This window comes from Anolis sagrei, chromosome 2, assembly GCF_037176765.1.
Source record: "Anolis sagrei isolate rAnoSag1 chromosome 2, rAnoSag1.mat, whole genome shotgun sequence".
NCBI lineage: Eukaryota > Metazoa > Chordata > Lepidosauria > Squamata > Dactyloidae > Anolis > Anolis sagrei.
The window spans coordinates 290,221,524-290,240,458 of NC_090022.1; the positions used below are offsets into that span (position 1 = coordinate 290,221,524).

The window sequence follows — 18,935 nt, forward strand, 5'->3', positions numbered from 1 at the left end:
GGATGGGGCTTCCCGTTTCATGCTCCCAAAGAGATGAAAGGAATGAAATAAACAGAAGAAACTAATTCCGTGCACAACTCTAATTCCTACGAGGAGGAAAGAGTGTGTCCAACATCCCCAATGGATTTCTATGACCAAGCAGGGATTTGAACCCTGGTCTCCAGAGTTGCAGCCCAATGCTTAAACACTATGCTATACTTGATAGGATTTTAGCAAGTGTTGGCTGGCATACACAAGCATTAAAGGACAAGAGCTCTGCCGCCGATTTTTCATGACAACCTCTCCTCTACCCCATAATAGTCAAAATCCTGTAGATTAATTCTAACCACAGCAGATCCATTGAATCTATTGTTGTCTGATGAGTCAACACAGAGGTGAACCATATTGATTCAATGGCATTTGCTTTTCTCAGGACTTAACTAAAAAATTTAGGTCAGTAAGTATATTACATAGCGGATGGTTTCAAAACCAGGTTCAGGCTGTAGTAGCAGTGATATATCATATGTATTACTATAATCACATTGACGTTGTTGGCACCGACCATTGCTTATGATCTGACTTTACAAGTATATTGGCATTTTCCTTTCAGGATCAAAGCTTAATCCTATAATTTTACAAAAACCTAAAATTTCTCCCAGGTCCCAAACAGTATGATTGTGAAAATATTTTGCCATTGTACATTTGGACTCCAAGGTCTTTGGCTTCCCGTTGGGATACTATTCATAGCTACCGGGCACTGGAAGAAGAACCACCAAAACAAAGTAGCTTAAAGCAAATATTTCCCAGTTTTTTTCTTGAGCGATCATTGTTTTTGTATAACATTGTTTTCATTTTGTTTTTTGTTTCTTTCTTTCTGAACTCCCCCTAAAAACGCAATATTTGGAAGTAAAGAAGGTGGCAGCTTTGCACAGTCGGTCCCTGAACTTTCTTTACCCTCAGGGATGCTGAGACAGTGAAGATAGAGGAACACTTCTGGAAGAGTTTATGGGATTTGATGGAGAATTTCCTAATTTGCCTTTGTGCAAGTTTAGGAATTAAGGTAGAAAGACGAACAGGCAAGATATGGCCTAAAGGTCCCATTCTGGGTGCTCTGGAGAATGGGACTTGTGCTTTTCCGTTGTGTCAAGAGAAGGCATAATTCATTTCTTGTGGCCTTTTATGCTCATCTTCCAGCCAGTTCCTTTGGGTGCAATCCGCTACTAACACAACTCCATGGGTCTTAAACACCCACACATTTCATGCGCAAATCTAGATTAAGGTTGTTTCTCCTTCCTAGCCTCATGGAGCAGTGGCAAAATGGCCCTCCAGATCAAAATTCAGGCCCATTAATTGCAAATGGAAATGGAGCTTCCGTTGCTGTACAATAAGGTTGAATTTGGGTCTCATTGGCAAAGATGTCCAGAAGATGACATTAAAGGCTATTCTGGGATAGTTTGAAAAGAAAGACTCTAATCCAGGGGTGGGAATTGTGGAATGACAGAGGGCCACATTAGCCCCTCAAAAGGCCATGAAGGACTGCACCCATTCCTTCAAAAAATGTCCCCAAATTCCCTGTAAGGTTAATAACTTCAACATGTCTTGGGATTTTCTTGGGGCATTTCAGGTTCAGAGAGACATATTGTTTAACAAAACAGAAGTTGCTTCGTGCTTGAAAAAAGACTTCTCTTGGGCCTAAATTGGACCAAAATGGATCAAAATGTGTTGGAATGCACCAAACATGTGTCCACCCATAAGAAGATATTTTGAGTCCACATTTGTTTGGAGTTTTTTTGTAAAAGTTTTGTAGAAGTTCACCAGAAGCCAAGGAGACCTCCTAGAGCAGTGGTTCTCAACCTCCCTAATGCCATGACCCCTTAATACAATTAGTCATGTTGTGGTGACTCCCATCCATAAAATTACTTCTGTTGCTACTTCAGAACTGTAAATTTGCTACTGTTGTGAGTCGTAATGTAAATATCTGATATGCAGGGTATATTTTAATTCACTGGAACAAATTTTGCCCGAATTTTAATATGGGTGGGGATGGGAGGAGGATTGACTTTGTCATTTGGGAGTTGTAGTTGTTGGGATTTATAATTTGCCTATAATTCAATGATGGAATTGAACCAAACTTGGCACACAGAACTCCCACAACCAACAGAAAATAATGGAAGGGTTTGGTAGGCATTGACCTTGAATTTTGGAGTTGTAGTTCACTTACATCCAAAGAGCACTGTGGACTCAAACATTATTGGAATACGTAATATGCCCAAATGTGAACACTGGTGGAATTTGGGAAAAATAGACTTTGACATTTGGGTTGCTGGGATTTATAGTTCACATACAATCAAAGTATTCTGAACCCCACCAACGATAGAATTGGGCCAAACCTCACACATGGAGCCCCATGACCAACAGAAAGTACTGTGTTTTCTGATGGTTTTTAGTGACTCCTGAAACCCCCTCGCAACCCCCCCTCCCCCGGGGTACCAACCCCCAGGTTGAGAAACGCTGCTCTAGAGGGTATTTGAGGTCATTTAGAAATCATTCTTTTTGATCCCCTAGGTACCACAAAAATTGGCCGAGAGATCCCATGTGGACTGTGGTCACTTCTGGAATTACAGAATAGTATAACGTTGGAGACCACAAGTGCTATCCAATTCAACCGCCTGCCATGCAGGAAGTAGAGTTATTTTGAGAGGGAGTGTACCATTTGAGCTCTCCAAAAGTGGTGGAAATGCCCTTTGTATCCCCTATTTGGGGACACTTTAGTGCAAAAAATGGAAAAGTTTTTCCCCTGGGAGACCTTTGGAGACATAAAAATGACCAAAGGGTCCACAATATGTCCACCCCTGCTCTAGTCCTTTCTTCGGAGGTGCACCATTCACATGAAGGAGATTAAACAACCTCAGTCTAAGTTTGTGCCCTAATTCATGCATCCAACACCAGCAGATATGCAGGAAAGAGACTTCCTGTTCTCATTCCACCTCCTAACCAAATTTCCTTCCGATTATTTCAACCTCCTCCCCCGTGTTTTTACATTCTATCTCACTGAAAACTCAATCCTGTGTCAATCAATTCTGCTAGGGGAAAAGTGGGGGGAAAGATGTAATTTTTGTTTTCTCAGTGTAAACAGGACTTTTCCCTCCTCTTTTCGCCAAAACAAGGAATGAATTTACCCTCTCCAGCGCGCATATATATATATATATATATATATATATATATATGGCTTTAGCCAGGCACCGAAGTAAGGAATCTTATGGAGAAAAACAAAAGCATTTCAACAACCCCAATGCAATGTTTGGTGCAGGTTAGATAACAGCGACATATCCACCACAAGATGACGGGGCATCAAAAGACGACGTTTCTTAAGCGTACATGCTTCAGCAGCCATCCATAGAAATAGCTAAAGAACCCCTAATGTGTTTCTACTTATTTGAGAGGTATATATATACAATCCCTTTGAGAAGCAGGATTGAGAGGCCAGGACTAGAGCACTAGGTACCTTCGCTTCCACAACTAACTCTTTTCCGCTCGGCGTTCCAGCCGCGCTCCCATGCATTTCGGCTACAGCGGCTGCTTGGATCTCCTCCTATCTCCTCTAGACATTGAGAACCACCAAATCATCTTCTTCTCCTCTTCCCTCCTCCTCTTCTTCATCTTCTTCATCTTCTTCATTTATTTAATAATTTTTATAATAATCTGTGAATGTGCTTGCAGGCGTTCTTCGAAAAATAATCAAATGGCTCAGAAGGCAAACATTTTGCTGCAGGGAGCTGTACAGCTCCAGGAAGGACCCAAAAAGAGAGAGGACACCTCCTCGCATCAACTCTTTTCAGCTGTCAGATCCAAGCTGTGTTTCAATGTCCACTCGGCAGATGGGGCATTTCTTGCTGGTCGCTAGCCACTGGTCCACACATACTTGGTGAAATAGATGCATACAAGGTAAACGCCTGGAAGACATCAGAAGCACAGTCTTAGTTATCTATTCAAGGGTCAGGATTGGGCCACATGCAAGGCCCTATGGGAGGCTCTCCTAGGGAGCAACCAGAGAAAAGGAGACAGATTCAAAAATGGCAAGGACACAGATTCACATGAGTACCCGCATGTGCTATTTGTATGCCAAGAGGAAAATTTAGAAAGAGTTGCCATAATTTACACAGAAGGTGAAACATCCCAATAGAGTTTTGCAACATTGGGTTGTTGTAGTTTTTTTGACTGTGCATATAAATGATGCACAGTCAAGTGCAGATATAACTCTCCTTCAGCAAATATGAAGTGGAACACCCAGTGGCACAATGGGTTAAATCCTCGTGCCAACAGGACTGCTGACTGACAGGTTGGGGATTTAAATCTGAAGAGTGGTTGAGCTCCCTTTTCAGCTCTAACTTCCCATGTGGGGACATGAGAGAAGCCTCCCACAAGGATGGTAAAACACCAAACATCAGGGAGTTTCCTGGGCAACATCCTTGTAGACAGCCAATTATCTCACACCAGTAGCGACTTGCATTTTCTCAAGTTACTCCTGACACACACAAAAAGCAAACATGAAGTGCTAGGGGAAAATTAGTCCTTTTTTGGCAGGTTGTTCCAATCTGGACAACTGAAGCTAACTTTGTGCATTGGATAGAAAATGTCCAATTTCTTTTATAGAGTAACTCATACATTTATATGACCCCGAAAGGATTGTGTATCTGTGTAGCAGAATATGCTTCTGTGGCTAAATATGAGCTCTTTGAGGGAAGGATACAACTGAAGGAGCTGGAAAGGGAGAAGAAATATAAGGAGCGTTTTGGCCAGAATCCCTCAGGGAATTGTTATACCTCACGTCCTCGCCATCTTCAAGCATCGAGAGACAGATTGTGCATTTCTCATCGGTATCCGACTCCTCCCCATCTTCCTTCTCAGCTTTGCTTCCCTGCGGTCTCCTCTGCCAGCAAGGACAAAAAGATCGCTTTGTTAGAAAAGACACCACTCAAAAGACCTGCAGCACAGTAGGAATCAGGATGGAAGGAAAGCAGTATTCTCACCAAACTGAGTACACTAGGGCAACCTGCCCTGTTCTTAATTCTGCAGAAGAAACCACCTCGAGTTTAATTAGTGTTCCACCTGCCGCTTGGAAAGCAGAGGTTGATGGATGAATGTCAGGCGCTCATCCAGAGCAAAACATTTTGAGGTCACCCCAGTTCCATGTTGGAGGCCTCCTTGATGTTCTCAAATGCCGCAGCATTAAGAGACAATGCTCTTCACAAGACATCTGTTGGAACAGGTGCCAAAATGTAGGCTCAAACCAACGTTTCAGCTGCTGTTGCTGTTTTTAATTATGACTAGTCCAGCTTTGCACATTTAGAACATTCACATGTGTGTACACACATACATATGGACTTACAGATACACAAAAAGCCAAAAAAAATAGAGGAATAGTAGACTGAGGGAGCAACTACACCAGGCATGGACCAACTTGAGCCCTCCATAAGTTTTGTACTTCAACTCCCACCATTCCTAACAGCCTCAGGCCCCTTCCTTTCCCCCCTCAGTTGCTTAAGCGGCTGAGGGGGAAAAGGAAAGGGCCTGAGGCTGTTAGGAATGGTGGGAGTTGAAGTACAAAACTTATGGAGAGCCCAAATTGGCCCATACCTGGGCTGCACTATAGAATTAATGCATTTTGACACCACTTTCACTGCCATGGCCAATGCTATGAAATCCTTAAAATTGTAATTTGACAAAGTCTTTCACCTTCACTACCAAACAGAGATGGTGCCTCAACAAACTACAACTCCCAGGATTCCATAGCATTGAGCCATGGCAGTTAAAGTGGTGTCAAAATGCATTAATTCTACAGTGTACTTACTTAGGCGATCCCTCATTGTCCAAGTAGGATTGTATTCCTAGATTGGTGTACTGGCGGTGGCTGTGGAGCCCTATTCTTGACCTCCATGGTCTCCCACACTGTGGGCATTGGTTTCCAGATGGAAGGCAGTCCTGGTTAGGTTTGGCTTGATGTGCTTTCCTTTTGTCCCGTTTCTCTCTTTCGCCCTCCATTCGTGCCTCTTCAAATTCTACAGCACTGTTGATTACAGTTGAACTCCAGCTGGAGTGCTCAAGAGCCAGGGATTCCCAATTCTCTGTGTCTAAGCCAGAGTTTTTAAGGTTGGCTTTGAGCCCATCTTCAAATCTCTTTTCCTGTCCTCTAACATTCCATTTTCCATTCCTGAGTTTGGAGTAGAGCAACTGTTTTTGAAATACAACACAGTCTGAGCTCTGCGAGTGCAGCATTTTTCCGTATGAATCACAGAGTGTTTGAGGAGTAGGACATCCATAGGGATACCAAGGTGCTTGTTTATAAAGCTATTGTCCTCCCGACCCTGCTATATGCCTGCAAAACGTGGACTATCTACAGATGTCACATGCAACTCCTGGAACGATTTCATCAGCGTTCCCTCTGAAAAATTGTGCAAATTTCTTGGGAAAACAGACGGACAAACGTCAGTGTGCTGGAAGAAGCAAAGACCACCAGCGTTGAAGCAATGGTCCTCCATCATCAACTCCGCTGGACCAGCCACGTTGTCTGAATGCCCAACCACTGTCTCTACAGTGTAGATTGTCTTGAAAAGCATTTTTCTCAGAAGATTAGAATCCTGGTCTATTTGGTACATGAATGTCAATTTGTGATAAATTTCATTCCCACAATTAAGAAGTGTGCTTTTGTTGAAGGCTTTCATGGCCAGAATCACTGGGTTGCTGTGAGTTTTCTGGGCTGTATGCCCATATTCCAGAAGTATTCTCTCCTGATATTTCACTCACATATAAGGTAGGCCTCCTCAGAGTTTGTGAGAATACCTGCCATATATGTGGGTGAAATGTCAGGAGAAAATACTTCTAGAACATGGCCATACAGCCTGGAAATCTCACAGCAACCCAATAAGTGTGCTGTTTTTCTTCCATGCTTTGAGGAAGTCCTAGAAAGATGCTCAGTGTTCAAGGACTACTCACAGTTTGGGGCTTGGTGTGTACAAAAAATAAAAATAAAACTGGAGTGTTGTGTGATTTCCGAACTATATGGTCATATTCTAGCAGCATTTTCTCCTGATGTTTGGCCTGCATCTGTGGCTGGTATCTTCAAAGGATCCTCCGAAGATCTTCTGAAGGTCCTGTGAGGATGCCAGCCACAGATGCAGGAAAAGTGTCAGGAGAAACAGCTGTTAAAACACTGCCATATGGCCTGGAAACCACAAAACACTGCAGTAATTCCAACCAGGAAACCTTCAACAATACAATACATGATTGTAAGTGTGAATAGTAAACAGTCACAAGCCTTGTAACTGCTTGCTTTATGAGATGTAAAGAATGCTCTCATGCCCCTGGAAAATGTGTCTCAAGACATAAACAGACAGACATTATCCTTGAAACAAAGTAACTTGCCATGAGATTTTGTTTTGGTTTGTTTTTTGCTTGAGAAGACAAGCACCTTTAAAATATCAGTCACAGCAGATTTTTTAAAAAGGGCTTGAGTGTGTGTGCAAAAATTATTTTTGTAGCTGCAAAAATATCTCCAGGAGGTATTTTGGGACACAATACTCCTGAAAATGCAAAACATCATCATAAAAGGTGTGAAATCTGTCCTCATCTCATCCAGTGGGAGGCAATCTACTGATTTTTTGTGGTTGTGATGTTGTTCTGTACAAAAATGAACTACAATGTATATGTCTACTGTCTGACCACCTTCTGGTCTTCTAAAAGCATTTGATTGATGACAGACAGAGGTAGGAAGCTAGGGCAAATGCACTAGAGCAGGCATGGGCAAACTTCGGCCCTCCAGGTGTTTTGGACTTCAACTCCCACAATTCCTAACAGCCTACCGGCTGTTAGGAATTGTGGGAGTTGAAGTCCAAAACACCTGGAGGGCTGAAGTTTGCCCATGCCTACACTATAGCTTGCATTAGTTTTATTGCAACATTCCCCTCTGCAATTAGTCCTTCCTTCCTTCCATGCTTCTACCAATACAGTACAATCTCCCTTTGCACAGATTCAACAACCATGATCTCAATTACTCACACTCCAAAAACTATCCTCTCTTGGAAGTACATATTTGTAGGTCTCTCTAGGTCCTCCATTGTGATTATATAGTATGCTTTTTGGCCCAAGAATAATAAAAATTTAGGTTTTGTTATTATCCAGTTTCAGGTATCCAAAGAGCGTCATACTGTGTGTCTGCCAAAGGAAGCAGGTGGTATTTTCTTTGGTCATGGGACATGTTGACAGGAGGATTTGGGCAGTCAAATAATAAAAAGTAACATTTCCACATTCTGAAATGCACCTGTTATCTCAGTGGTTCCCAACCTTTTTTTTACCAGAGACCACTTGAGCAGGGACCACTCTCCAGCATTAGTACCAAAAGAGGTGTGAATCAGTTTTTGGTCAACTTTAGATTCAGTTTGGTTATTTGTGCTGATTCAGAAAATTGCATTGGATAGACCACATCAGCTCTTGTTTCTGATACAGAACATATGCGATCCAGTAATTGCCATCTGCTTGCCCACAGAAAACCATATTTAATAACCCTTGGCACTAGAAGAGGGTTTCATGAGACCAGTTGCTCTCATTGCAACGATGTAGTAACGGTGAGGCTTCAGACCATAATTTAGTTTTTGCGGACCACTGGTGGTCCATAGACCACAGGTTGGGAACCACTGTGTTATCTGATTCATCAGTGTATGCCTTGCTTATGATATCTACAGAATTGGTGAATAAGAAAACAAGAAGAGTGGAAATGGAACTGGGCAGAACTGGATAATATAAGTACATTCTTGGATCCAGGCAATGACCCCTAAGACACAGGCTCACAGTAATGTTCTCTTCTTTTTCCATTATTTTTATCAGTATTGTAAACCTTATTTGGAGGTTCCATTGCAGACTGGTAATTCAAGGTACTTGCAGAAGAGATGTCCAAGACCATCTGCTTCCATTTTTTAGTCCAAACTTTAACTGAGCTTCCCAAAGTGTTTGTTGGCATTGTGTGCCTTCATACCATTTCTAACCCCAAGACAAACTTGCCCAAGGTCACCCAGTAGTGAGCAAGGATTCAAACACTGATTTCTTGAGAAGTTGAACCTTTGATTAGTGGAACTGTCAAACCACTCTGTCACACTGGCTTCAGTTCAAGGTGCTGTACTCTCCACATGACATCAGCATGGTAAAAAGCTTGTTTAAAGTTCAGAGTAAAACCCAGAGCAGAGTCTTTGCTTCCCTGGCACTCAGACAATGACCCTTCTTCTGGAGGCACCTCTTCGTGTTTTTGATGGAATTGTCAGTTTCACATCTTTTAAGACTTGCAATGGTCTAAAGCAGGCATGGGCAAATTTCCACCCTCCAGGTGTTTTGGACTGCAACTCCTGCAATTCCTAACAGCTGGTAGGCTGTTAGAAATTGTGGGAGTTGTAGTCTAAAACACCTGGAGGGCCAAAGTTTGCCCATACCTGGTCTAAAGTGAAACAACATTTTGTGTTTTCTCCACTAGATGTTTTCTTGATATCACAGCTAGGGAAATGCTATTCTCCCATGAAAGAACATATTGCAAATGTTTCCTTCCCACTAGATAAGATTACAAATGGCTTTGCTTGTTTATGAATGATTTGTGTTGTGAGAAGTACATTTCACAGCCTGATACAGAACTAGATCACAGTGGAAATATTGATGAGTTTCTCAGAAATGCATGAAATATTCAGATGGACAGATCTTCATATCCCTTGTGATAGGTATTTTTTGGTCTTCTTAGCTGTACCTGTTTAATAGGTATATTATGCTTTGTTATATCATAAGGGATTCCCAATGCAAGCATACTGATGTCAGAATGTTTCTCAATTGCTAGGCAGTTTCTCACAGCCATCCAACTCCATGCAAAGTTGCCCTCTCCACAGAAATGAATGGAAAAGGTCATGGAGATGGGAGCATCATACAAAAGCATCAACAGCCCTACCTAGAGCTGATCTGTTGACTCCTAAGTCCAGTTCTGGAAGACAGGTGTGACTTTCAAACTCTTACCTTCTTGTACTTGTGTGGGAAAGTGAACCGCTCAATGGTGTTTTGCACAGCCCCCCTGTTCACACTGCCCAGCCTATCTTCCAGTTGCAACAACTCCTGAAAGTAAGACAGGGAAAACAAACAAACAAGTAAGACATGAATATGCAGTGCCTGGAAGATCCTCTGCCTAGAATCATATCACTAGAAGAGACCACAAGGGTCCAATGCATATCCAATGCATTTCATTCAGTCTCCAGGACCACCCAACTGAAGCACCTCTGATAAATGGCAACCCAGTGCCTCTTTTAAAACTTCCAGAGAAGGAGATGCCACCATCCTGTAAAGCAGTGGTTCTCAACCTGTGGGTCTCCAGGTGTTTTGCCCTACAACTCTCAGAAATCCCAGCCAGCTGTTAGGATTTCTGGGAGTGGGAGGTCAAAACATCTGGGGACCCACAGGTTGAGAACCACTGCTCTAAGGCAGTGGTTCTCAACCTGTGGTCCATGGACCACCAGTGGTCCACAAGAACTTGTGTTAAAATTAATACATTGTTCAGATTAATAAATGAGATGATGTCATGTTTCTATCTTTATGAAGGCCCCACATCCCAAAATATAGGATTTGGGGAATATCTTGTTAGTCTCTATGTAAGGCAGTGGTTCCTAACTGGTGGTCCAAGGACCACCAGTGGTCCGCAAGAATTAAAAGATGGTCTGCGGCCTCACCATTACTTCACCGTTGCCTCGAAACCATGTGGCAACGAGAGTGACTGGTCTTGCAAAACCCTCTTATACTGCCAAGACAATGGGGATGTCGGGAGGGGAGAGGCTGACTACCCACAAAAGATTACTACTACCATATCAACCCTAGATTCTTAAATATGGTTTTCTGTGGGCGACCAGATGGTGATTTCTCGATGGCAAATGTTCTGTATCAGAAACTAGAGCTGATGTGGTCTATCCAATGCAATTTTCTGAATCAGCACCCCAAATAACCAAACTGAATCTAAAGTTGTCCAAAAACATATTCATAACCCTTTTGGTAGTAATGTTGGAGAGTGATCCCTGGTCACGTGGTCCCTGGTCAAATGGTTCCTGGTCAAAAAAAGATTGGGAACCACTGCTCTAAGGCAACATATTCAATTGTTGCACATCTCTTACCATCAGGACATTCTTCCTAATGTTTAGGTGGGATCTCCTATAGTTTGACTCCATTGCTTCATATCCTAGTCTCTAGAGCAGCAGGTAACAAGCTTGTCGTCATCTCAATGTGACATCCTATAAAATATTATGTCCTCTCTTAACCTTCTCTTCTCCAAGCTAAACCTACCCAGCTCCCTGAGGTACTCTTCAGAGGTCTTGGGACCTTTTACTGTTTTGGTTGCCCTTCTCTGGATATGTTCAAGCTTGCTAATATTCTTCTTGCATTGTGGAAAGCATATTCCTTATTATAAGGGATGCCCCCTCCCCCATTTTCTTTTAACTTAAGAGGATACAGTTTAATTTTATTTGGGTGTGTGTGTGTGTGTGTGTGTATAAAAAAAACCAAATCTATACACATGAACCAGTACAATACTACCTAACATTTATGCAATATTTGTATTTGAATGATTATGCCCTCCCCTCCTCCCACTACTCCCATTGTGGTGACTTCCTGTCCTTTGGGTTGGAGACATTCATATATAGTTCCATTCTTTCTTCCTGTTACATTGTTTTTCTATTCTTCCTTCTGGCCTAATAATTATTGTATTTCATAGAATCATAGAATCAAAGAATCAAAGAGTTGGAAGAGTCCAACCCCATTCTGCCAAGAAGCAGGAATATTGCATTCAAATCACCCCTGACACATGGCCATCCAGCCTCTGTTTAAAAGCTTCCAAAGAAGGAGCCTCCACCACACTCCGGGGCAGAGAGTTCCACTGCTGAACGGCTCTCACAGTCAGGAAGTTCTTCCTCATGTTCAGATGGAATCTCCTCTCTTGTAGTTTGAAGCCATTGTTCCGCGTCCTAGTCTCCAGGGAAGCAGAAAACAAGCTTGCTCCCTCCTCCCTGTGGCTTCCTCTCACATATTTATACATGGCTATCATATCTCCTCTCAGCCTTCTCTTCTTCAGGCTAAACATGCCCAGCACCTTAAGCCACTCCTCATAGGGCTTGTCAGAAATTTTTGTCAGAAATATTGAAAGTTAACAGTGTATTTTTGATTGCAAAGATAATGTACAGGCACTGAAAGAGTTAAAATGATGCAAAACCAGTAGGGTAATATAAGCAGGTGTGCCTGTGAGTTACTTGCTCCTCCTGTGTGAAGAATGCCTCGGTGTAAGAAATGCTGTGTTTGACTACTCTAAGGAGAGAGCTGCTTCAATTTGAAGTTTGTTGTATGTTCCTTATCTAAATGAGAGAGAAACTCAGCGTGAAGGCAAGAAGCTGAAGCAAAGATATAACAAGGAAGTATAAATAATTTTGTTTATGTTATGGAAACCTTGTTTTTGTAACCATATTTTTTTACAAGAAAGGTCTCCAAAGGAAGATAACAATAGTCTCTGTATGTGTTTTGATTTCATCTTATACTGGCTACTGGTTCTGGGTCATGCTGCTGCCGCTAAATAAGCTACTCTGCTTTATACTTTTATGGTGAGGGTCTTTTGTTATTAAGCCCATTTGCCAAACAGTATTCTTGGAGGTTTCCATGGCCGGAATCACTGGGTTGTTGTGAGTTTTTTGGGCTGTATGGCCATGTTCCACTAACAGTCTCTCCTGACCTTTTGCCTGCATCTGTGGCTAATGGCATCTTCAGAGGTTTTGTTGACAGTAAGGCCAGTGGAGTGAAGATTTTGCAAACTTTCATGACTACATCAAGTTTGCAGACGACACCAAATTGGGAGGGATAACCAATACTCCAGAGGACAGGAGCAGAATTCAAAACGATCTTGACAGATTAGAGAGATGGGCCAAAACTAACAAAATGAAGTTCAACAGTGACAAATGCAAGATACTCCACTTAGGCAGAAAAAACGAAATGCAAAGATACAGAATGGGGGACAATGCCTGGCTCGAGAGCAGTACGTGTGAAAAAGATCTTGGAGCCCTCGTGGACAACAAGTTAAACATGAGCCAACAATGTGATGTGGCGGCAAAAAAAGCCAATGGGATTTTGTCTTGCATCAATAGGAGCATAGTATCTAGATCTAGGGAAGTAATGCTACCCCTCTATTCCGCTTTGGTTAGACCACACCTGGAATGTTGTGTCCAATTCTGGGCACCACAATTCAAGAGAGATATTGATAAGCTGGAATGTGTCCAGACGAGTGCGACTAAAATGATCAAGGGTCTGGAGAACAAGCCCTATGAGGAGCGGCTTAAGGAGCTGGGCATGTTTAGCCTGAAGAAAAGAAGGATGAGAGGAGATATGATAGCCATGTATAAATATGTGAGAGGAAGCCACAGGGAGGAGGGAGCAAGCTTGTTTACTACTTCCCTGGAGACTAGGACGCGGAACAATGGCTTCAAACTACAAGAGAGGAGATTCCATCTGAACATGAGGAAGAACTTCCTGACTGTGAGAGCCGTTCAGCAGTGGAACTCTGCCCCGGAGTGTGGTGGAGGCGCCTTCTTTGGAAGCTTTTAAACAGAGGCTGGATGGCCATCTGTCAGGGGTGATTTGAATGCAATATTCCTGCTTCTTGGCAGAATGGGGTTGGACTGGATGGCCCATGAGGTCTCTTCCAACTCTTTGATTCTATGATTCTATGATTCTACTCAAATGTCATTCAAGCTTTCTAATTGCAACATTCACTCTTGCTTTAAACAGACAAGGGTTCTTTCTCCCATCCTGGATGTTATTCCACAGGCATAGAGACACCCCACTTGCTTCACTGCCAACAGAACCTCTGAAGATGCCCATTTAATCATGCATGCCTTTATCAATTCTGGTACCATTTACATCTTCAGTGATACTTTATACCTTTTTCATCATTAGCACATAATCCCTTTTTAAATTCTGATTGTTCTCTTTCAAATCCAATAGTTTTACTGTCTAGTGTCAATCTTTCTTCCAGTTGCCTATATCTGTACCACTGTAGGCGAAGTCCTGCATGCATCCATTTCTCTTGAGTTTTGGATCTGGATTTATCATCTTCATGTATTATTAAATCTCTGTATCTAATCCATTGTTCTCCTTTCTTTTTATCTAATTTGTAAAAAAGCTTCTTCCGTTGAAATTGATAATGGTTTTTTGGACATAATTTAATTTTGTACTTGTTCCATATCATTAGTATGGCTCGTCTTATGAAATGGTGATTAAAGTCCTCATTTGAGGGTTGGAAAACTTTCCCTTACATCAATGGCTTCCAACCTGTTTTTGACCAGGGACCATTTCACCAGGGACGATTTTACCAGGGACTACATTAATCAGAGACCACTTTGACCAGGGACAACTCTCCAACTTCAGTACCAAAAGGGTTACAAATCAGTTTTTGGTCAACTTTAGATAGATTCGGTTTGATTATCTGGGGTGCTGATTCAGAAAATTGCATTGGATAGACCACATCAGTTCTAGTTTCTGATACAGAACATATGCCATCCAGTAATCTCCATCTGCTCACCCACAGAAAATCATATTTAATAATCTAGAGCTGATGTGATGAGTCAGTCTCTACCCTCCCAACATCCCTGTTGGCTTGGCATTATAAGAGGGTTTCGCGAGACCAGTCAATTCCATTGCCACATGGTTTCGAGGCAATGGTGTAGTAATGGTGAGGCTGCAGACCATATTTTTGTTCTTGTGGACCATTGGTGGCCCATGGACCACAGGTTGGACCACTGCCTTACATAGAGACTAACAAGATATCCCCAAAGCCTATATTTTGGGATGTGGGGTCTTCATAGAATCATAGAATCATAGAATCAAAGAGTTGGAAGGGACCTCATGGGCCATCCAGTCCAACCCCCTGCCAAGAAGCAAGAATGTTGCATTCAAATCACCCCTGACAGATGGCCATCCAGCCTCTGTTTAAAAGCTTCCAAAGAAGGAGCCCCCACCACACTCCAGGGCAGAGAGTTCCACTACTGAACGGCTCTCACAGTCAGGAAGTTCTTCCTCGTGTTCAGATGGAATCTCCTCTCTTGTAGTTTGAAGCCATTGTTCCACGTCCTAGTCTCCAGGGCAGCAGAAAACAAGCTTGCTCCCTCTTCCCTGTGGCTTCCTCTCACATATTTATACATGGCTATCATATCTCCTCTCATCCTTCTCTTCTTCAGGCTAAACATGCCCAGCTCCTTAAGCCGCTCCTCATAGGGCTTGTTCTCCAGACCCTTGATCATTTTAGTCTCCCTCCTCTGGGCACATTCCAGCTTGTCAATATCTCTCTTGAATTGTGGTGCCCAGAATTGGACACAATATTCCAGGTGTGGTCTAACCAAAGCGGAATAGAGGGGGAGCATAAAGATAGAAACATGACATCATCTCGTTTATTAATCTAAACAATGTGTTGATTGCAACACAAGTTAAACAATGCCAATACCTTCACTTGGTGTTTTCACAGAAAACAAGCTTGTTATGAGTTGAGCATCCCTTATCCAGACTAACCAAAATAAGTCAACCCTCCATATTTCAACTGGGGTCCCAATTACATTGCCAAATAAAATCCAGATTATCTGCCTTGAACTGGATTATATGGTAGTGTGGACTCACTACCACGGTAGCACAGTGGTTAAAACTGTGCAAGAAATCTGCTGATCAGAGGGTTAGCAGTTTGAAACCGCAAGTCAGGGTGAGCTCCCAGCTGTCAGCCCTAGCTTCTGCATACCTAGCAGTTTGAAAGCAAGTAATGCGAGTAGATCAATAGGTGCTGCTTCAGCAGGGAGATAAAAGGGAGCCCAATGCAGACATGCAGGCAATCGTCAGAGAAAGTCTATGGACAACAGTTTCCTCAGCATGGAAAATGGAACAAGAGCACCTCCCCATGACCAAAGTTGAGCAGTGCCTTCAAACACAGGAGATGGAAAAGGGAAAGCCTTTACCTTATCTGTCTATTGTATGTTGTTTGTTCACTGTGTAAAAAGGCATTGAATGTCTGCCTTAGATATGTAAATCTATATCTGCTGTGAGTCCCTCCGGGGAGATAAAGTGGAATATAAATAAAGTGTATTATTATAATCCAGGTCAAAGCAGATGTGGATTACCTACTTTGATAAGTAACTGACAAAACTTTCTGAGGAACCATAGAATCAAAGAGTGGGAAGAGACCTGGTGGGCCATCCAGTCCAACCCCCTGCTAAGAAGCTGGAAAATCAAATTCAAAGCACCCCAATAAAGGAGCCTCCATGATGCTATGAGACAGAGAGTTCCACTGCTGAACAGCTCTCACAGTGAGGAAGTTCTTCCTAATTTTCAGGTGGAATCTCCTTTCCTGTAGTTTGAAGCCATTGTTCCATGTCCTAGTCTCAAGGGCAGCAGAAAACAAGCCTGCTCCCTCCTCCCTATGCTTCCCCTCACATCTTGATACATGGTCCTCATCATATCTCCTCTCAGCTTTCTCTTCTGCAGGCTTTCTCTTCTGTATGCCCAGCTCTTTAAGACACTCCTCATAGGGCTTGTTCTCCAGACCCTTGATCATTTTAGTCGCTCTCCTCTGGACACATTCCAGCTTGTCAACATCTCCCTTCAATTGTGGTGTCCAGAACTGGACACAATGTGATTCAAGGTGTGGTCTGACCAAGGAAGAATAAAGGGGTAGCATGACTTCCTTGGATGTAGACCCTAGTCTCCTATTGATGCAGGTCAAAATCCCATTGGCTTTTAAAGCTGATGCCTCACATTGTTGGCTCGTGTTTAACTTGTTGTCCACAAGGACTCCAAGATCTTTTTCACACCTACTGTTGTCAAGTCAGGCATCGTCCCCCATTCTGTGTCATTGCATTTCTTTTTTTTTTTCTTTTTTCTTTGCCTAAGTGGAGTATCTTGCATTTGTCCCTGTTGAAATACATTTTGTAATTTTAGGCCCATCTGTCTAGGACAGTGGTCCTCAACCTGTGGGTCCCCAGATGTTTGGGTCTTCAACTCCCAGAAATCCTAACAGCTGGTAAACTGGCTGGGATTTCTGGGAATTGTAGGCCAAAACACCTGGGGACCCACAGTTTGAGAACCTCTGCTCTGATCTGTTAAGATCATTTTGAATTCTGCTATCTTCTGGAGGTATTGTCTACCCCTCTCAATTTGGAGTCATCTGCAAACTTGATTATCATGCCTTCTAACTCTTCAAGTCATTAATAAAGATGTTGAATAGGACCAGGCCAGGATGGAACCCTGTTTATGGCACTCCACTCATCACTTCTTTTCAGGATGAAGAAGAAACATTGTTGAGCACCCACTGGGTTCATTTACTTAACCAATTACAAATCTGCATAACCATAGTTTTGCCTAGCCCATATTTGCCAGAAGGTCATGGGGGACTTTGTCGAAGGAAGGCCTTACTGAAATGCAGATAACCTACATCCATGGTGTTCCCTGCATCTACCTAGCTTGTAACTCAATCAAAACCATTTGTTGTTTATTTGTTCACTCACTTACGACTCTTTGTGACCTCATGGACCATCCCATGCCAGAGCTCCCTGTTGGCCGTGGCAATCCCCAGCTCCTTCAAGGTCAAGCCAGTCACTTCAAGGATACTACCCATTCATCTTCTCCTTGGTCAGCCCCTCTTCCTTTTCCCTTCCATTTTCTCCAGCATCATTGTCTTCTCTAAGCTTTCCTGTCTTCTCATTATGTGGCCAAAGTACTTCATCTTTGCCTCTAATACTCTTCCCTCCAATGAGCAGTCAGGCTTTATTTCCTGAAGTATGGACTGGTTGGATCTTCTCACAGTCCAAGGCACTCTCAGAACTTTCCTCCAACACCACAGTTCAAAAGCATCTATCTTCCTTCGCTCAACCTTCCTTATGGTCCAGCTCTCACGTCCATAGGTTACTACAGGAAATATTAGTGCTTTAACTATGTGGATCTTAGCTCATAAAAATGAGAACAACTTACTTCATAACTTTCCCTCACTGCAGATGTGTGTCGGTTTGGATTCAGTCCCTGAAGAGCAAGCAGCTGAAGCTGAGGATATGGGTAGTTCCTAATTTCATGAACAACCTGTATAAAGAAAATACATTTAAGATATATAAACCCTTTTTCCTAATTCCAACAGACCTCACTATTTATTATTATTTATTTATTTGGTAGTTTTGTATACCGGTCTTCTCACCTCCATTCGAGGGACTCGGGCCGGTTTCCAACATCAATATTACACACCGTCATTAAAACATCATATTTCTAAATCACACTAAAACATTAAAACATTGAAACAATTAAAAATGGCAAAAATACAATCATATGATTACAGTGGTCAGTCGTCATCAAAGTCATTATTCGTCGTCATCCATCCATATCACAGGATCATGGCTCATTCGTTGAATGCCAATCCCCAAAGCCAGGTTTTCACCTATTTCCTGAGGATGCTTGCCATAGATAGGCAAAACGTCAGGAGATAATGCCTCTAGACCATGGCCATATAGCCCGAAAAAACCTACAACAACACATTCAAGACTGTGCTCTCACCTCCTTTTCCCCTACAAAGAATACCAATATCCCTTGAAAAATGATTAATAAATCCCATAGTGTTTGAAGTACCCAAAAATTATTTTCACAGAGATATTAGGGTGCAGCCTTGTAGCCCGTGATAGATGTTTCTTGAAGCATGCATGTAAAAGACAACGGTAAGCATTCTTTTCTTTTTTTAAAAGATGTGAAATCTGTCAGATTATCCATTCAGACAGAACGCCTCTCACAGTGGCAGCTCCTAACAAGAAAGCAGGTGACAGGGTTGATAGACGCCGGTATTTTGACTGTCTTCTCCCAGACAGTGACTCAGGCCCGGGCTACACAAATAGGCAGAT

General features: G+C 42.5%; 1 protein-coding gene across 1 annotated transcript in view; it reads right to left on the reverse strand.

Moving 5' to 3' along the window:
• Window positions 1-2,457: 2,457 nt before the first annotated feature.
• The window catches only part of ARK2C (arkadia (RNF111) C-terminal like ring finger ubiquitin ligase 2C), a 159,775-nt gene continuing 143,297 nt past the window's right edge, over window positions 2,458-18,935 (reverse strand). Inside the window, exons 5-8 of the mRNA XM_060761215.2 lie at window positions 18,028-18,132; window positions 10,021-10,116; window positions 4,803-4,909; window positions 2,458-3,932 (exon numbers count right to left, since the gene is read on the reverse strand). Of these exons, the coding sequence (XP_060617198.1) occupies window positions 3,815-3,932; window positions 4,803-4,909; window positions 10,021-10,116; window positions 18,028-18,132 (426 nt within the window). The 3' untranslated portion in view covers window positions 2,458-3,814. The remainder of the gene's footprint in view (window positions 3,933-4,802; window positions 4,910-10,020; window positions 10,117-18,027; window positions 18,133-18,935) is intronic.